The sequence below is a fragment of the Danaus plexippus genome, chromosome 11 (genome assembly GCF_018135715.1).
Source record: "Danaus plexippus chromosome 11, MEX_DaPlex, whole genome shotgun sequence".
Taxonomy (NCBI): Eukaryota; Metazoa; Arthropoda; class Insecta; order Lepidoptera; family Nymphalidae; genus Danaus; species Danaus plexippus.
Window position 1 is genome coordinate 1637642 of NC_083544.1, and position 19182 is coordinate 1656823.

General features: G+C 29.3%; 1 protein-coding gene across 1 annotated transcript in view; it reads right to left on the reverse strand.

Annotated features, from left to right (window-relative positions):
• LOC116765722 (uncharacterized) overlaps nt 1–19182 on the reverse strand; it is a 127178-nt gene that overhangs the window by 58616 nt on the left and 49380 nt on the right. Inside the window, exons 3-4 of the mRNA XM_061522075.1 lie at nt 18809–19017; nt 7934–8069 (exon numbers count right to left, since the gene is read on the reverse strand). Coding sequence (XP_061378059.1) covers nt 7934–8069; nt 18809–19017 — 345 coding nt within the window. The remainder of the gene's footprint in view (nt 1–7933; nt 8070–18808; nt 19018–19182) is intronic.

The following is a 19182-nucleotide window of genomic DNA, read 5'->3' on the forward strand; positions in this document are numbered from 1 at the left end:
CTAGCTGTTTGAGGTCAACTCGAGTGCAAATTTCCAATTACGCAGCATTTGGTGTAATGACAGTGATTAAGGGTTTTTATAGACATTAATTTAATGCTCTATGTTGGCAATGCTTTACGGTTGCGAGTTTACAACAACACAGCTTGTACCTTATTTAAGACTGGTATTTTGCTCATAATTGAAAAATTAAAAAGTTTTTTCTTTATTAATCTTTGAACAATTCTTTTAAATGTCACAAATAAATTGAAAGAGAAAATTTATAAAATCATTAATGACGAAATTCTCTATGAAATTTAGTTAAATTTCCCAATTGAAATATAAAGTTGAAAAGTTTTTATGGAATTGTTTTATTAAAGTACAGGCATCTAAATATATATTTTTTACGGAGTGTTAAAATGTGTGTTGTAACAAATTTGATTTTAAAATACTACGGTAAGGAATGTGTTGTTTAATTTGTATACAGATTAATAACCTTAAAAGTTTTAAAAAAGGTAAATATCAATTGTTGTATATAAAATTTATTTATTTATTTATTTGTAAGTAAATTGTCAAATTTTTATAAAGGATTGCCTCTAAGAAATGCTCACATATAAAAAAATAAGCATTACGAAAACCTTCGAGATTACTTTTTCTTCTTTTTTTTCACATAGTTCAAATTAAACTTTTTTATTAAAACTTAGAAATTTCGCACGAAATATTTAGAAAATTTTTTGGAGGGATTTTTTTCAGAGTCAATATTTTTACTTAAATCTGTCATTTAATATAACTATGGTTATCAAAATATATGTAAAATCACGCCCAATCACGAATTCAGCTAACATAGAAGCAGTTGCTTGTTGTAGGCAATCTCGTTTGTCTCAAAGCGGACCCACCGATACACTAATTGGAACATTTACCAGTAAATCCTAGTTCCCAATTTAATTTGTTGCTGCAATACCTATCTATTTCCATTTTCGATTCAGCAAAATTGCGTTAACCCAAAAAAAAGGCACGTGATTTTGATTTAAATCCACTCTCTATGCGCAGCTTTTAGTTTAAAAAAAACTCTCTTTCTAAAATTGAATCCTTTGACAAACTAGAATTTTGAATACTATAAGGGCTTAATGAAATAAAAAAAGAATCTAGGAGGCAGAAACGACTTAAAGTAGATGTCACAGCAGTAAGGAGTTTATTACAGACGTTTTTCCAGACATGGCACAGGATATTAGTTAGAAAGCACTCTTTGTTTTTCCATTGTACACATTGGACGCTGTAATAAAGATGCGAACCTCCGCAAAATTTCATTTAATATTTTTTATTAAAATAGATGCCAGAAAAATGTGTATTATCTAATATAAAAGTTATTCGATATTTCAAAGTAGTTGTTTAATATCACTTAAAACCTTATGGTATTAAAATAACAAAACTTCATCAACCTATTTTACCTTATATAAGGTAACGGGTAAAGCTTTTTTTCGAAATCCACTTTTTAAGAGTTTAAATGTGTTAAATGAAAGTAAGTAAATAAGTTTTTATTTAACAAATTTTATTTCTCGAATGCTGTTTGTCGGATTAAGCAAATAAGTATTTTTTTTCATAAAATTTTCTTTTCATTACACTCACAATCTTTTTTCAAAACACAACACGAGTACAAAAAGCAACAGGAGGAAGGTTTAAATCTTTTATAATCCAATTAAAATGTAATAACAGGTGTTGAGAGTGGAAAAATATATAACTAGAATGAATATAACACAACTTTTATTAGGATTATTACGGTTTATTTACAATGACTTAGTTAGGTAGTCGTTATGTATGTGCATATTTTATCGTTATTCCATTAATTCTCCGCAACACTAAAACATCTAACTTGTCCGGATACTTAATTAATGCTATAACCGCTTTTATACTTGCAAAGTAATTATAAATATTTTAAAAACTTTTTTATTTTGTTATTATAATAAAAACTTGCTTTCTTAATGAATAATTATTTGTTACAAAGCCATTTCGATTCGTCGGATGAAAAGAGGTAAGTTTGTTTTAAAACAAAATTTTTAAACGTACTCGTAATTGGAAGTCTTAGTGATTTTATTTTGTACGCTATGGAATGCAAGCTTTATCCCTGTTCTTTTTTATTTATTAAATGACAGTTTTATTGTGGAAACGAAGTAATGGATTGTAAATAAGTAAAAAAGAAAAACAAAAATGTTGAATAAGCAAGTTATAACAACATAATTTTTAATTGTTTCCAAAATGTTACTTATGATATTTTGTATATTTAATTTATAATGTAAAACCTCATTTATATATTAACACATATACGAGCACACCCACACAAACACGCACACACGCCTGAGCACATTTACACACACAGTAAGGAAGAGAGTTCAATCCACTGTAAGCGGAGAAAAACAACTTCAAAATGTAATATAAATGAATATACTATATATATAAATTTGAATATAAACGACTTGAAGTAAATTTCATGAAATATATTCTAAAGCTTACTATAAATCAGTCGGATGCACATTTCTCGTCGAAAATTCAATATGTATGTATGTATGGATATAACATCAAATTATTTTTGATCCATGACCTCGGTGAACTTCAAGAATAATTTTCAAATCAAATCCTTATTTGAAACTGATCCATAAGACTTAATTGTCCATCGTATGGAATCCGTAATACAAACAAGATTACATTAGTAAAAACAATACGGTCCGTACAATTTCATTTCACACTGAAAAGCATTTGCCTTCTCTCCAAACTTGCTGAAGCTGGAAATTCAATTAAATTTTGCAACATTTTGATGGCACTAAATAATTCTTAGTCAAAAACTTTTGTAAATTCTCACAATATAAATATTCAATCAGAGGAATGTTCAAATGAGCCTTAATATTTTAAAGTCAAGGTAAATCTTTAACATAAGTGTTAAATTTTTTCTAAGTACTTATAAATTCGTACAATCATTACGAGTTTTATAACTTGTATTCTACAAAAATTGTTTCTACTATAATTATCTTAGAGATTCTTTATTTTTTTCTTTTAAATTAGCACTTAACAATAAAAATAAAATAAAGTATTAAACACAAATACATTAATTTCTCAATAAACATTAAAATTTATTAAAATTAAATACTAAATACATATCTGTTGGGCCCAAATGCAGTTACCCAATAAAGTACAGTAAGAGAATACTATATTTTTAACTCAATTCAACAATAATAAAATACCATGAAGTAAAATTAAGTGACAAATCTATGTATATAAAATAACATATTTGTATAAATTGAAATATTTCCGTTTCTTCAAAACATAAAAGAATAAACAACATTAATATAATAATATATTGAATATCACTTGTATCGACAAACCTATCCCTCAAGTTACTGGTGCAATAAATTGTGACTGAAGTCGGAATTTACGTAAATAAATCATCAACATACTTCCGCGTTTCACAGTTTATCAACGTTACGTAGTCGAGCGTCGTCTTCGGATCTAGACGGATCTCGGACTGGTCAGATTGTTATGATATTCAAATTAAGTCTGAGGGATCGCCGGCCATTTGTTGAAAGTGATTTAGAGGTACGACGTGGGATAATTCCGTACGGGACTAGAATAATCTTCAGCATCTTGTTGTGATAAGAATGCTTATTTTTAATGGTATTGATGGTTAATGTGCAATAGAAATTTAATTGTTTTTTTATTTTGATTGCTGTTATTGAAAGTTGGAGATATTGTATAGACAATTACATTTTATATTTACTAACATTTGGTGTAAGCTAATTGCCACAAAGGCAAATGTCATAATTACTACTTTTACCCTAACTTTGTTTCATCACAGTACATAAGGAGCATCAATGGCTTTTCAATCATAAACCTTCGCACGTTATATTATAATGGCCGGTTATTGAAGGAGAAATAGGAAAAGAGTCGTATGTATTGTGTTTGTCAATGCAAAATTATACTTAGTGTAGTAAATAATTTTAATCTCAATGACATTTGTCTTACAAAATGTAAGTTTTAATTTTTTAAAGAACAAAAATACATTTTATCAATGATGAAGGAAGTTTTATAAACCTTTGAAGAAAACTATTTAATGTGAATACCTACAACATTTTTTAAATGTTACAAATCTATGTCATATTAGGGTGGAAAATCTTGTGCGACACTAAAAGGTTCTTTCTCTTTGAAACAAAACATAACTATACAATCTAAAGGAAATGTTAAGTATACCTGAGGTAGGTGGGAAGAAAAATCTAGCTAAAATAATTAATATAATAATATACGTTTTTAAGTACAGAACAATAAAACATTATTTAGATAGAAATAAAATGTGATAGTTTTTATTGTAGATATAATTATATGAGTATTTAAAAAATATGATCAATCAAAACAAGCTGTCATTATTAACTTAATCTCAAGATATTTTCTACTAAAAGAGAGAGTCTCACGACCAGCGTCAATTTAATTATATTATTTTTATAGAAATGTTTACACTATGCTAAAACATATGCGAGTGTGCTCGTACATGTGTCATGATTATATATTTGTGGTCATGATTACATACTTTTGATTTATTTCAAGAGATAAATTTGGTTGAAAACCCAGAAATCAATATAAGTTAATGAAAAGACGAACATCGGAACGTTCCGACGATATTTTATCGCGTTGCTGTAACATTCGTGTCAACAACTTTTGTTTCGTGTTTATAGGACGTACAGAGTTTCAAAGCGTAACTATTTAATTAACAAACATTTTGTAAAGCGACATGACATCAAATCTAAGGATTTTAATTATCTACTTCTAATGTAATGTATTTCTTTTGTTAATCTGCTAGCATTTTCTAGTCCCATAATGATATATATTGATAACACAACAAGAGAGATCTAAATTATTCACGCAATACTAGATTCTACGATGACAGGTGGTCTCAGTGTCTGTTTTGATACCTCAAGATAAGTTGGATAAAAAGGACATAAGACACTTTCAAACATTTAAACATCACTGTCTTTTAATTTTGGATGATCTGGCTGAGTTGTTTTCCTTGTTGTAATACTGTTCTCTGTTCAGTCAGTCAATCAGTCAAATATTTTTTTTTTCATATGAAATAACAAAACAAAAATACTTAGTAATATCCCCAAAACATATTGAATATTATTCATCATTATGGATATAAGTAGAAAACAGAATCTCTAGTGAGTGACCATATTTTGACTGGAATGGACTAATTCTTTCAGCTTAACAAAAAATTACTTAGAGGCAAGAGAATAAAGAAGGATGAACAAAGTCACTTTCAAGTACAGTGAGTCTTCGATTTAGGGTTTAGGGTAGATTTTAGGGTTGAAAAGTAAAAAAAGAACCATACCTTTCCTATACAAACAGCCTACGCCTTATCCGAAGCTCCTTTACGACCTTTTCTTACAACCTGCAGGTATAATTCATTCGGCACTGATTTTCCGCATCCATTACTTCAATATTACGCTCAGTAATCAAAATAAAATGAACCGACGAACGATCCCCGGGGAATCTATTTTCATACCGAATATTTAATAACTTAATATCGATTATTGAGTTCACAATGAATTTCCTCTCAATCTCTCATTTTTAATAACGCTTAGGGTTCATACTCGGATTTGCATGCAAATTTTTTCCAACGATTTCATTAAAATCATTATAGCCAACGGCTTACTGAATTATCGAATGAATTGATTATAACACGCGAGGCATTATAAATTTTAATGGTGTAACAAAAAGATAAGCATGATTTAATTCGAGTTTTAAGCTCAACATATTGTATTAATGTTATAAAAATTATTTTAAACTAAAAGACTGTTACTGTTAAATATAAAGAGTACGTAATTCACTGACTTGATTCATACTTCAGTGGCACAATAGTTTAATTGGCACAAAGCTAAATAAACGCGACGTTTTCGAAGTCAACGGCTCAAAACTTTCTCGTACCGGTAAATTTTCTATTCTATTCTTTTTTTTTGTGTATTTTAATAATAATCTCAATATTTATATAATAATCTCTTTAATGTATTCTTTTCTCTTAAATCTTTTCGGTTCTGTACAAATTGGTTGCTATACTATATCCATTATAATATATGTGAAAACTGTGATCTTGAATTTATATCGGAAACTACGAACCTTAAATATTATAAGTTTAGTTTAATAAAAAAAAATCGATTAGTATTTAAAATCTATGTTAGATAAAAGCAGTCGTTTTTTATTCGTTTTTGTTAAATTACATAAAGTATTGACTACTGAATTGGATAAGTAACGAATAATGAATTAAATGAAACTATTTCTAAACCTATTAATTATAAAAGAGGTTAAATGGATATTATGAGTTGATGCATGTCTCAGCGATTTTATTAAAAAAATCCTGTACCTCCACCTTATACAAAAACTTTGATAAATAGCTAATACGAGTGCTAATCTGTAAAGTTATCATTTTTATGACCATCAGTTTCTAGACTGAACCGTTTGAAGGCTAATGTCACATGGATATTTTAATAACTTCTAACTATAAAACGCTGTCGATTCACATAATATATTGAATAAGACTAAAAATATATCTATTTATTACAAAGGCACATAAATTGCTCTAAACTACATAATCTTCGCCTATAGTTCAGAATTGAATGTCTCTTATTTTTAGAGAACAATCGGCTCTATTAAAACGAATTGAAAGTAGTACGAAAAATAAAACAGTGTATGTTTGTGACGCCTAAAACGAGTAAAAATCGTCAGCCGAATAAATAAAACTGGGAACAAATAAAACAAAAACCATTACAGCTTAGTTTTGGCCACTGCTGAGCCACGGTAATTGTTTCACATTGAAATAAATATATACATATGTATATACTAATAACACTTCTAGTAAATATTTTTACGCTTAAAATAATTTTGAATAAAAAAAATATATTTAAATACAATCCAATAGATTTATAATACTTTTTAAAAAGAAATAATTTTAGTTCATTAAGTTTTTTTTTTAATTTTTTATTAATTAAGAACAAGAAATATTTTTTAAGGTGACTTGTTTTTGACAGTTCTTCAATTAGTCAATTTTCTGTATCATCAAGAATTGCCTATTCTGGCAACATTTAGTGGATAATGTCATCTTTAAAAAACTTTACGTCTACTGATATTAAATTTTCTAGAATCAATATTTTGCATTTGTTAGCACAAAGTGCAACATCTATAAGTTGTCTTTAATTTTAAGATAGGATATGAAGTGGGTTATGTAATTTAATAACATTATTTTATTTGGTAATCTTAGAACATGCTGTTATTTTATCAAGAAGCAGATATTATACCTAAGCTATTTTAACTTTGCACATCGTCAGAGGTTGATACACCCTTGGTCAAGGTAGCCTTACAAACAGTAGACTTGCAAACTTCAGTTTTTTGCCTTCAACTGATTAATTTTTTTAGTATGGTATATGCCAATATATTTAAATTTTTATAATAATTACACAAATAAATATTTTAGTAAGTGTATTTCTTTACAGTAACCTTCTACAATTTGAAAATCAGAAAAAAATTGTCTTTAGGTATTATTCCACGGTAATTCTGCAGGCTTTTTTTATTTATTTATAAGAGGGCATTTATATAAACCACTTTGATACTTTTTGAATACAAAGCAAAAGAACTAAATGAAAATATTAGTATACAAGCTATCGTCGTTGTAGTTCAAGTTTCAAGATACATAAATCCGATTGTGCCGGTCGGAACGGAATATAAAATAAGCTGGGGAAAGAATAAAATGAAACTCAGTAGAACTGCGGTTACTGAGAGCTTAAGACTTGAAGTCTTCAATGAATTATATCACAATCTATATTATTATTCATAATTTTTTTTCTATATTCCCTCACGTTATCATAAACAATAATAAAATGGCGCTATGAATAATGTATAAGATGTTAAAGTTAATGATGCAACTCACCAACGACGTGTATGAAAGCTGATCGGACTTGAGTATGGAAGGAAGGTGCGTCGGCTGATACCTCGCAGCGGTAGCGACCGGCTAGCGCGCGGGTAGCATCTCGCAGGACTACCTGTTGTGAAGTGGATCTTGACACCTATAACAACATTTTATTATATATTATGTGGCTTTGTAACCAGAAATAACTTATAGCACTTTTTAATCCCGTTTACTCGTAATCACGCTTGCTGTAAAGGAACCGAAACGTTGCGATTCTGTTATAAAATAATAAAAAACGCGTTAGTAGCCGAAATACTCAGTTTCATTTAAATGTATACAGTACTTGCGTAGGCTCAAAACAATGTTTTTACTATGTATAAAATAAGCTTATTGGTAACACTAAATTATATACATTGTTATGAAGCATACAAAGCCGCTTACGCGGTTAGTAATGACAGTATTTTTATCCCACCGCCTTTTATATTTAGTAACTAACATAATATATTGGCTTCACGATTAAATAAATCGTATTCTTCATTTCTATAATCAACATTATCTTGTGTCCTACTTTTTTCATAGCGTCACTCGATTGGATTATAGTTCCTATATTTTCCTTGTATACTTCATTCTAATTTCTAACGACATCGCCTCATTATTAATGTCAGCTCGGAGTGACTACTTTTATATATTTTTTTGGTAGTCTTATAGACAAAGGGTGGACTGGACCGCTATTTTTCAGATTTCTTCTTATTTCTGTATTTTATTATCGATATCCTTTTCTCAATATAAATTAACTGCTGTGAGTCTGTTTAGGGAAATCTTTTTTGTTATTTGTTTCTTATTTCTTTCTTTTGACAGTCCCTCAAATGGATTTTTGTGCTTTCTTTTATTGTTTTGTCCACAGCCAACTTTGTTTGTACATATTTATTAACTTCGTCGACAATTGTCCTTTTATAGAAAAAAAAAATCATTAATTTCTTAGTAATTTTCTCTCTCATCCAAACCTAACTATTTACCACACGTGCGTATTGAAGAAAGCCAATATATATATATTTTAATTAAAAAACATCCTATAACCATTGGACATTAATTTATACTCTAATAAGAAACCATAATAACTAGCAAAAAATAAACGAGCTTGGAGGTTTTATATCGACATAACATAATTTTTTCATCCTGAATGATCAAAAAATTCGGAGAAATTTCAAATATAAAATTTATTGTGAGGCGAAATTTTTTTATAGTAGATGTCAAGTTACTAGATGTAATAATGTAAAAATATCCCAAAAACAATTATTCTCGTTGCACAAAAATTTATTCATTATTTCTCGCACTGATATCCGAATAAAATAAATACAATAGTGAATTCTCGGTGATTTGGCAATGTCCCCGATCGAGTCAATGTTCTACTCATTCTGACTATCAACTATGTCGTTTGCGCTTAGGTATTTGAAATAGATTCTCTGGCAAAGAGAAATGGGCTGAGTTCGTGTCGAATAAAAGGAATTTCAATTTATCAGTAATATTTGATCCCTTTCTTTAATATTGGTGCTTTTCTGGTTCATGTTGAAGTTTCCTCTGTATATCAGTGTTTGTAAAGTGTGTCAAAATAAAAAAAAAACAAATGCCGTTTAGTAAAAAAGCTTCAAACTAAATGTAACGAGTATATTTTACATATTATTACTGTCTTTTTTTACTATCATATTGCAACACTTGGTATCAAAGAATTTAAAGAAATAAGTTTTCTTCAACAGGAAAGCAGAATTGCATTTCAACATAAGCGTTGTATTTTTAAAGTCATTTTAAATTGTATTAGCTGAGCCTGACTCTCTCAGTTTTTTATTCTCGGACAGTTGGTCGAGACCGAGGGTAAGGCCAGAAAGTTTTTTCCGTCTTCTTTTTGTTTTCATGAATTTTAATAAAACTTTATTTGTAATGTATTTAAATATCTCGAAACAACGACTATGATTATGTTTAAAAATGATGTAAAACAAAAACAACGTGTTTAGAAATAAAACAAGAGTTTTTTAGTAAAAAATAGAGTTAACAATATAAGTTCACATACAAAAATAAATATATACAAGAGCGAATTTGTGAACAAAGAAGTATTTGATACTTTTTTAAATAGTTTTTTTAGAAGGATTATAGATTTTTTTGTATACATGATGTATCAAAATAAATGTAGGACTACCTTACCTGAGCAATTTAAAACTAACTTTCCACTTTAAAAGATGTCTATAACCATATTTTTGTACCTCGAAATGTAGAACAAAAATATAAAAGATATAATAAGACCTGAAAACATTTTAATGACGTTTATATAGAATTTAAAATGTTACAAGGTTAAACCTGAATGTCAAACAAATTGTATAAGGTCCGTAAATTTTGTGAAGTGCTAAAGTAATATACTTTTTTTCAAAGTATATTGTTGTCTGTTAGATATTTTCTTTTGTAACAAAAACTCTCTTACTAATTAACAGTCTCTAATTAAAGTAGGTTAACGAGATTCTTCCATTATATATAATTAAGATAGGTACCGTCGAATGCGAGCGTTGCAAGCGTCATGTCGAATTTATGTTTATTGCGCATTCAGAAAGAAAAATATATATTTGTTTATATTTCGAAGTTATTTTTACGCTTTATCATAAGTCTCGGCTGACTTTTTTTAATTTTATAACTCAACTCTATCTGTGCATAGAAGAAGCCGCTTCAAATGATTTACTCTAAAATTATTAAGTAAAATCGCACATCAAATATTCTGTAACTAAACTGAAGTATCAGTTATGATAAAATTAAAGTTCACTTCATTTAAACATCGCATGAATTTAATGGAAAATCACGATAAACATATATTTGCAGCCGTTGTGGTTGTGTTAGTACCAATATCATTAGCTCAGTTCCGTGTTCATTGGAAGTGCGTTTGGTTTAATGACAGCTCACACATCAGCTGCCAATTATTGGATATTCAAGGTTATAGCTTAAATTTTATAATTAACAAATAAATAATTTATCATCCCATACATTATAAATATTTTTTTTCTTTTAAGATTTTAAATAAATTTTTAAAAGAAATTAAAGCTCTGAAATGAACCTAATATTTTTTTGGATTACTACGCGTATTGTTGACATCTCGTCTGCCCGTGATCGCGGTTGCTGCAAAGTAACCGAAACGTCGGGAGTATGTAGTTTTAAAAATAATAAAATACGTGACGTAATCCGAAAAATATTAGTTTCATTTAAATGAATACTCGCGAAAGTCTTAGGGCTCTGAAAATTAGAAAGTGTATACTTTTTTCAAAATAAAAATAAGATTCTTTAATTAAAAGATATTATGAGTTTAATTTTTTCTTTAGCCAAAGGAAAGCTAAGAAAAAAAATTATTTTGTGTTATACAAATTAATTTCAAATATATTACTTTCAATGTACCTTATAACTTCATGAACGAAAAGTAATCGTTTTTGTCACAAAAGGAAAAAACATTAATTTTAAAGCCGAAAACTTGCTGCTAACCATATATAAAAAAGGTATAATTCTAATGAATCTTGAAATCATAATATGTTATCGTTAAAGTAAGTGGCTACAATATAAAAGGTTATGATTATAAGTCCGTTATGTTTAAACGTTTCAAGTCATGACTGACCCTATTCAGATATTTCCATTTCATCACCTCATTCTATTTAGCTGCAAAACGTTCCCTTATAATATACGATACGATACTCCTCGATAAGAAATAATTCCGTCAATACTGAAAAGATGGACCTTTGAGTAAAATTATAATGAATAAAATATGATTCCCGTTTCCCTTTATTTATAATTTTTATAAAAAAAAGCATCAACAAAACAAATTCCTTAATAACATTTCTATGAAAAAATTTAATTTTTTATATGAATATTTTGTAAATAAATATTTCAACAACTTTTGAACACTATTTGTAAAAGTAACATCAAGGATTGTAAGCTGCGGAAAAGGTCATTAACTAAACTGCGGATATATTTCATTATTCAATAGACCCGTGTCAAGTGTTCTCTGATCATTAAACTTAATGCCCAATATAACATGCACGCCTCGGACCAGGAGTGGCGAAGTTCGATACCAAGGTATTAAATTAATATTAAATTATTTGACATACAGTTTAATGGCTAATTGATGTGCACTTATTGTTTAAACCTTGTGCGTAGAAGGATAGTGATGATATTTCACCTTTCAGTTTATATATCTGTTTGTAGCATCTTATAAAGGTAATAGATTTATTAATAGTTTTAAAGTTTTATATAGTAAATATATTTTGTGCTATTTATAGAGAGAGAGAGAGTGGCTAGGTTAGATCTTTTGTATGTTTTGATAAGATGAGCAGAATAAATACCCCAATATAAATATGAATATAAAAACAGCGCATCTAAAAAGGAGATTCTTAAAAAATATCTGCCTCGACTCGAAGCTGAATACTAAAATTTTCAGCTGAGCTACAAAACCGATGTACCATGTTGGAAACCACGAAAGATCTTGGTCGAGCTGGTTAACGAGTTGAGACAAATTACTCTCGACCAAAGCTCTGAAGTAACAACGAAGCTCACTGACGAGACGCTGGCAGAAATAATGAAAATACTTGAGATAATGATCGTCAGAGATTTATCAAAGAAGTTAAAGAATATAAAAGGAAAGACTTAAGAAGAGTTAAGACTCAAAATATTAAAATAAGCTATCATCTAACAGAACTCAGGTAAGTACCGCCGTAAACTAGTACTACTTGCCGACATCGAAAACATTATGAGGATCTCGTCTCAACATTTTTTACCTAGATCTCGAAGCGGAAGCGATATGCCTGTCAGATTCACACGCAATTTAAGCGAATAGATTCATAGGATCGATATGGTCAATGTTAGCATTATTCTCGAACAGTTTGTTAACAACATAACTTCAGGATAGGATGGGATTACGACAGGAGCTTTGCCCTCTTAAATTTCAGTGTCTGCAATGGTTCATGATATACAGAGGTAAAGTGTAACTGTTCTTTAGGAATAACGATCATACCTATTGAAAACTACCAACCGATAATAACAGGTACGTTTGAACCGTTGTGCCCATACAATGGACTCTTCTCATCCTGTTAATCAGGCTGAATTTTGGAAAGGCCTTAGAACGATAGTCCAGATTCATACTCCGTGAAAATATCCAAAAGACCGAGCAATATAACCGGCCTCTATGCCTTACGTTTGTGGACTCTGATCAATGCTGCCACATCGTCAAAGCTTGAGCTATTCTGATGTCCTTCCACAGATACCTTATTGACTATATTTGAATCCGGATATGAAGATGATTGTAGGACACTGCCATGATCTCCTTTGCTGTATAAGGAGCGAGAACAACATAAATACAACATAATCGAAGGGGCAGGGAGGCTTTATTTATCCAAAAGTGTTTCCCACAGCATAGTAGAACATCTTCAAGATACTCGGTTGTTATAAGCATGGCATTAATATCAACAGCCGATACACTTACATACTTGTGTTTTAATGATGAATTTAGATTCTTCAACACGGTTGAGTCTGAGGATGGACTCTAACGAGAACAAAATTATACTTAATAGTCATATGTCCCCGAGGCCACTGATAGTGAATTTCATTTATGTCAAGTTTTGCAAAAAATACTTTTATCTTGTTTAAAAAATCCCGCTTTTCCAGCCCAACTGAAAAAAAGAAAGCCAGCAGAGGAATATCTTTAGACTATGCGGTGTTCTTGAAGTGTCATTATATTTGTTAATCAAAAATACAAAATTCTCTCAAAAACAGGACTCTATTTTTCCTACTTGTCTTAACCTACGGATCCGAAAAACGGAAACTCAATAAAATGTCATAATTTTTTTTTTCTATTTATCAATTCTACTTTAGTTTCCCGTTAAATATTTGATAAATAAATATAAAACGCTGTTCCTTTATTATTGCTGGTTTGAAAGTAATAGATTTACATATTATTTATTGCTTTGTTAAATTTTGCAATATTTTTTTAAAGTCACATTTATGCAGAGAATTATATTCGAAATAATTTCTTTCGGCTTTTAATTTAAGTCAACGAAAATATCGGCTACTGTGTCATAAAATAAATAAAACCCGGAGACATCTTTTAACTATTAAAAAAAACATTGGAAACAAAATGTACTAATTTATTATAGCCTGTGACTTAAAACGCTTGAACTTTTGAACAATGCCCAGAGCTGTAAAAAAAATATATGATTAGGTAGATGATTATTTTTACGTTTTGTTCACAGCTCCATCTACTGTTTCTGTCACAAGACTACATATAAAATACTATTGTTGCAGTATCCCCACGGAAACATCTCATAACCCATAGTTTGGCTATAGTTTAATGATTCAATTTCAATATCATTATTATTATTCAGTAGTTTTAGATTGAAAGAGTTTCAAGAATCTACTTATTTATATATGTATCTATACCAACTAAATATAATAAATAAGTTATTAATATGCAACAAAAATATAGATACAACAAATAAAAGTTTTTGGGACCAGAACACTGTTTAACGTCCTAATAGACCTGTTGAAATTTCGTCACATTCTGATCAATAGCAACAGAAATCACAAGTCAAATAAATAGTATTGGTGCTATTTTCCTAAATAAATTTAAATTATCATATTTCTTTACATTACTATATCGATGCTATTTAAGGCCGGCCGCGGCCCTTTACCAAAATATATCTAAAATATAAAATAAATAATAGAATGTATGTATAATGAACACAAATATTGCAAATCTGTTCAAAACAAACCTATCAGAAGTAACTAGCAATTCCGCATTGGAACATCACGGTCCTAATAAACACACAATAACGCCGAGCAATGAAGGTGTCCCTTGATCATTTCAATCTAAATCGAAACGACCCGGAATTGGAATTGAATGAGAATTTCTTTGTATCGTTTTTATTATTATGGCTATGCAGACGCTACCTGATAACTATTTGATATAGCCAATCGATTTCATAAACCACAAAAGATCGTTATCAATTACGTGCCTTACTATATTAACAAATAAAACTAATTCTACCTATTAAATGCTTAAATTAAACAAACACTCCCAAAATATATCTAAAAGGTTGTATTAAAAATAAAATCAACATCAAAACGTATTCAGGCTGGGAAGTAAAAGTAATTCAAAGAACTTCCTAACACCTAATCCTTCCGTAAATATAATTGAGCAACTTTTTACCTCGAAAGGGCCACTTGAGATAGATGGCGGAGAAAGGTTTATTTTTGTGGGCACTTAGTAAAACATTATGTAATCAACGAGTGTGTATCACGTAAAATTAAGGTCTGGCCACTTCGAAAGATAAATATTAGTGGACCCAGACCCGAGATTATCTTACGCTATTACCAGAATTAAACTAAACGTATCAAAGTTTTCAGCCTTAACAATGTAACCCTAAAAATAGCGTCATCACATTATCCTTTCCATTTTGACTACAAATGCCGAAATGCCTCGCAAATGTGTTAATGTTATGAAATATTTAGCACAGCCTTAGTTTAGGAATACATCCTCATAACTCATAGAATAATTCAGTGCTACAAAAAAAATACATATCTATTATCTATACTAAAATATCTTAGAAATGAATTTATATAAATCGTCCAAAATAAAACATAGTTATACAATGTTATGTTGATCGCATTACCATTACATGAAGGTTTTGTTCCAGGAAGGAAACAAGTCGAAAAGTAATTATGTCACCCATTCCATAACTAAGAAACTAGTAAGTCAGAGACATTTAGACATGATATTTCCGGAAGAAAATAATATTTTATGTGATAATACACCGGTTAGGATATATTATGGTTATTTGACAGCCAAATAAACATCAAATATTTATACGTTTGCATTTGTGCGTTGTCTCATACAATTTTAATCAAAAAAAGCAATATCTTGGTAATATTTTGATGCTGGGTAATATAATGAGCAGGTTTTTAGTGGCGATCGTAAAGAGAACGAATCTAACAATGGTCCATAATAAAACATGAAAAGTGCGTTAACGATCTATAAAATTGTGTTTACTATATACAGAGGCCAGGTCAGGACTGTTTAAATGTATTGAGAACTGTATGAGATGTTTAGCTTACGTCAAATGGAAGAAATTACTTTTTCTGTTGAATATATTACAATCTCTACCATGGTACGTTTATAACTTCTTTTATGTTTCACATTCTCGTTATTGTTTTGTTCATCTTCACATTAAATGTCTTTTATGTTTTAAATGTAATATCACAGAAGGAATTTCGAGGCTGAATATTATTTAATGATTCAAATGTATATTTTAACATTTCAATTATATACATAAGAATAAAAAGTGATTAAGAAAATATAAAAATAAATTAACATTTTGTATATAATTTGTTATTTAGGTTTCATGGAACGTCGAGTACAATATAAATAACGAAAAAGCAGCGAGTGAAGTCAATAAAGTATATATTTTTCATAAAAGAATATTACGGCAAGATGTTTAGTTGGTTACTCATAAAGTTGGAGCGAACATGTACGCAGAATTACTTAGTGGTAACGTAAAAGATATGACTCATTCCTTTTTCCACACTAAGTAAATTGTTTCAAGTCGTAACATTTTTTACCGGCACTTCCGTATTATTAATTAAGTATGCAGTCAATAAAGTCATCTTAGTTTCAGTATTGCGTTTGCAAAATTAATTTTTAGGAAAAATATTGTTCCGTTTGTAATATGTAATTTTTATTTTTACACGTTTCTTTATGAAAATGAATCTAGTGTTGCCAACTTTAAATTGACATTGTATTGGATATTATTCACTATTTTCAAGATATTTTAAAACCTTTTACATTACAAAATACTAATGAACTAACGTATTAAATTTCATACATTTATTTTCCAGTCTTTACAGACTGTTTTGCTGAAATAAATTTGGTAGCTCAACGCAAAAGTGGAATAAAAGATAAAGTATGTAATTTCGCGAACTGTCTTTATATATGTTAAATATGATTCAAATTAAAACAATTTTATGAGGGATCAAAATAAAATGACTGACATGTCTGCCAACTGACAGACATTCACATCTCGTCTGCCCGTGATCACGGTTGCTGAAAAGTAAGCGAAACGTCGGGAGTATGTAGCTTTTTACAAAAATAAAGCACGCGTAGTTTATACGAAAAATATTAGTTTCATTTAAATGAATAAAAATCGCGAAAGTCTTAGATCTCACTATAAAATGACGATACTGACTATCCTTTAAAGTATTTTTCATACAGTTTTCAATTATTAAAAACTAAAATCACAAATGAAGCATAAATAATAAAGTGGTATTATTTGAACTTGTTAAATATGTGTTCTGCACAGCCACTTTTATGTATGAATTGTATATGAATTTCCTTCGTGAATGTTTATTATTCAATAGAAAATTAAAATGCGTTTCCAACTCCCAAGTGACCAGATAATGTTATTGTCGAGGTTAAATGTTGCCATTCAAAATATTTTACTCAGTCTGAAGTTGTGATCTGTTTGTCTCTTAACAATTAATTGTTTTGATTAATTGTTCTTTGAAAGTAACAGGGCGAAGTAATAACGTTATGAAGGTTGACAAATACGAGACCAGTACCTTCATTTAACTGTCCCTTTATACATTTTAATAAAATTCGACATCATTTATCATAACTCAATGTTCCGAATTGTTTCATCAAATAAAACGATCGCAAAAATTTGTACTATTTTCATTTTAAGGAAAATATAGTACTTTTTTTACTCGAATGAAATGACACGTAAATTTAATATACCAGTAGAAATTGACAATTCAATGTTAGTTTTAATAAGAACAGTAAATAATAAATCTCGTGTTATCAAAAACTCACAAGTGGATGGGTTCCATTAAATTAAAACGTGTAGTTTATTCTCAAGCTTATTTAAGTCGGGAAACGGCAGACGTAGAAACTATAATCTTTTTATAATAAAATGCTGCATATGTTATGTACTTAATGTTAAGTTAAATCAGAGACTGCTCTATCACGAATTTTTAAGCAGCGAGAAAAACTTAAAATATATATATTTTAAGAAACTGTTCATGCCATTTCATGAAGCAAATAAAGTTTTAATGAAGCATAGAATATATTAATGTTATTCATTAACTTCGAGGCACATTACGACAAAAGGTATGTTACGCTCTTATAATATATTACATAAGATTACTATTGTAATGTGATCCTAAGTTGCCGCTCGAACGTCAATATAATACGCACAAAATCAAAAGGCTAAATTATAAACGATCCCTGTACGGAACATGTACAGTTCATAAACATCAAAGGTTCAGTGTATAAATATTATTAAGAAACGGAAAGGCATATTTAGAAGCTTTCAAATATTCATGAGTTCAATTGAATTGAGAGTTAAGGGTTCTTATAAAAGGCTATGATTAAATTGAAATACAATTTGTAAGTCGGAATAGCCAAATATTTTCCGCTGTTTATTTTGAAGACACTAAAGTAATTAAATGAAAAATGTGTATATACTTTTTTTAAGATTGCTGGAAATAGCTGTTACTCAATTAAGGTTAAATATTTATTCATAAATAATGTAAATACATAACGTGCTACCCAAAATTAAAAACACTTTACGTATAAAGTTAATGTTCTAGGAACTAGCAAAAGAATTCTTTCAATATAATATTTTTATATTAAAAATGTATACATATTTTTGATTCTTTTATGCATATTAAATAAAACATCTCATACCTAACGGGAAACAGTGCATTCTTTTATAATGTTAACCCCATTGCTATTCATAGTAAATTTTTATCTCGTACTTGGGACGGCAGGCAACCTCTAGTCATAAAAACATATCTTTAAATGTAATAAATGGTTTGCTAAGTACTTACATCAACGTCAATTCCAGGTTGAGCGAATATTCTCGTAAACGGGTATTCTTTGGGAAGGTAGCTGAAGAACTCCTGTCTGCCTCTGTACCACTTGACACTGTAGAGAGTCTCGTTTCCTTCGAGAGTCCATTTGCAGCCAAGGAGCACTGTGTCCCCAAGTCTGACAGCAGACGGCGCTATTAACTGCACATCCTTTAGCGCTATGGTATCTGAAGCAAAGCAATAAATAAACATGAATTATAATCCTTTAGTGTATATATATATATATATTATAATGATTATACAAGTACTTTTCCAACGCATTATAAGTATATAAAGGAAATTAGGTTGCTGATTTTTTATACCTCTCCTTATTATGATAACAGCTATAGTGA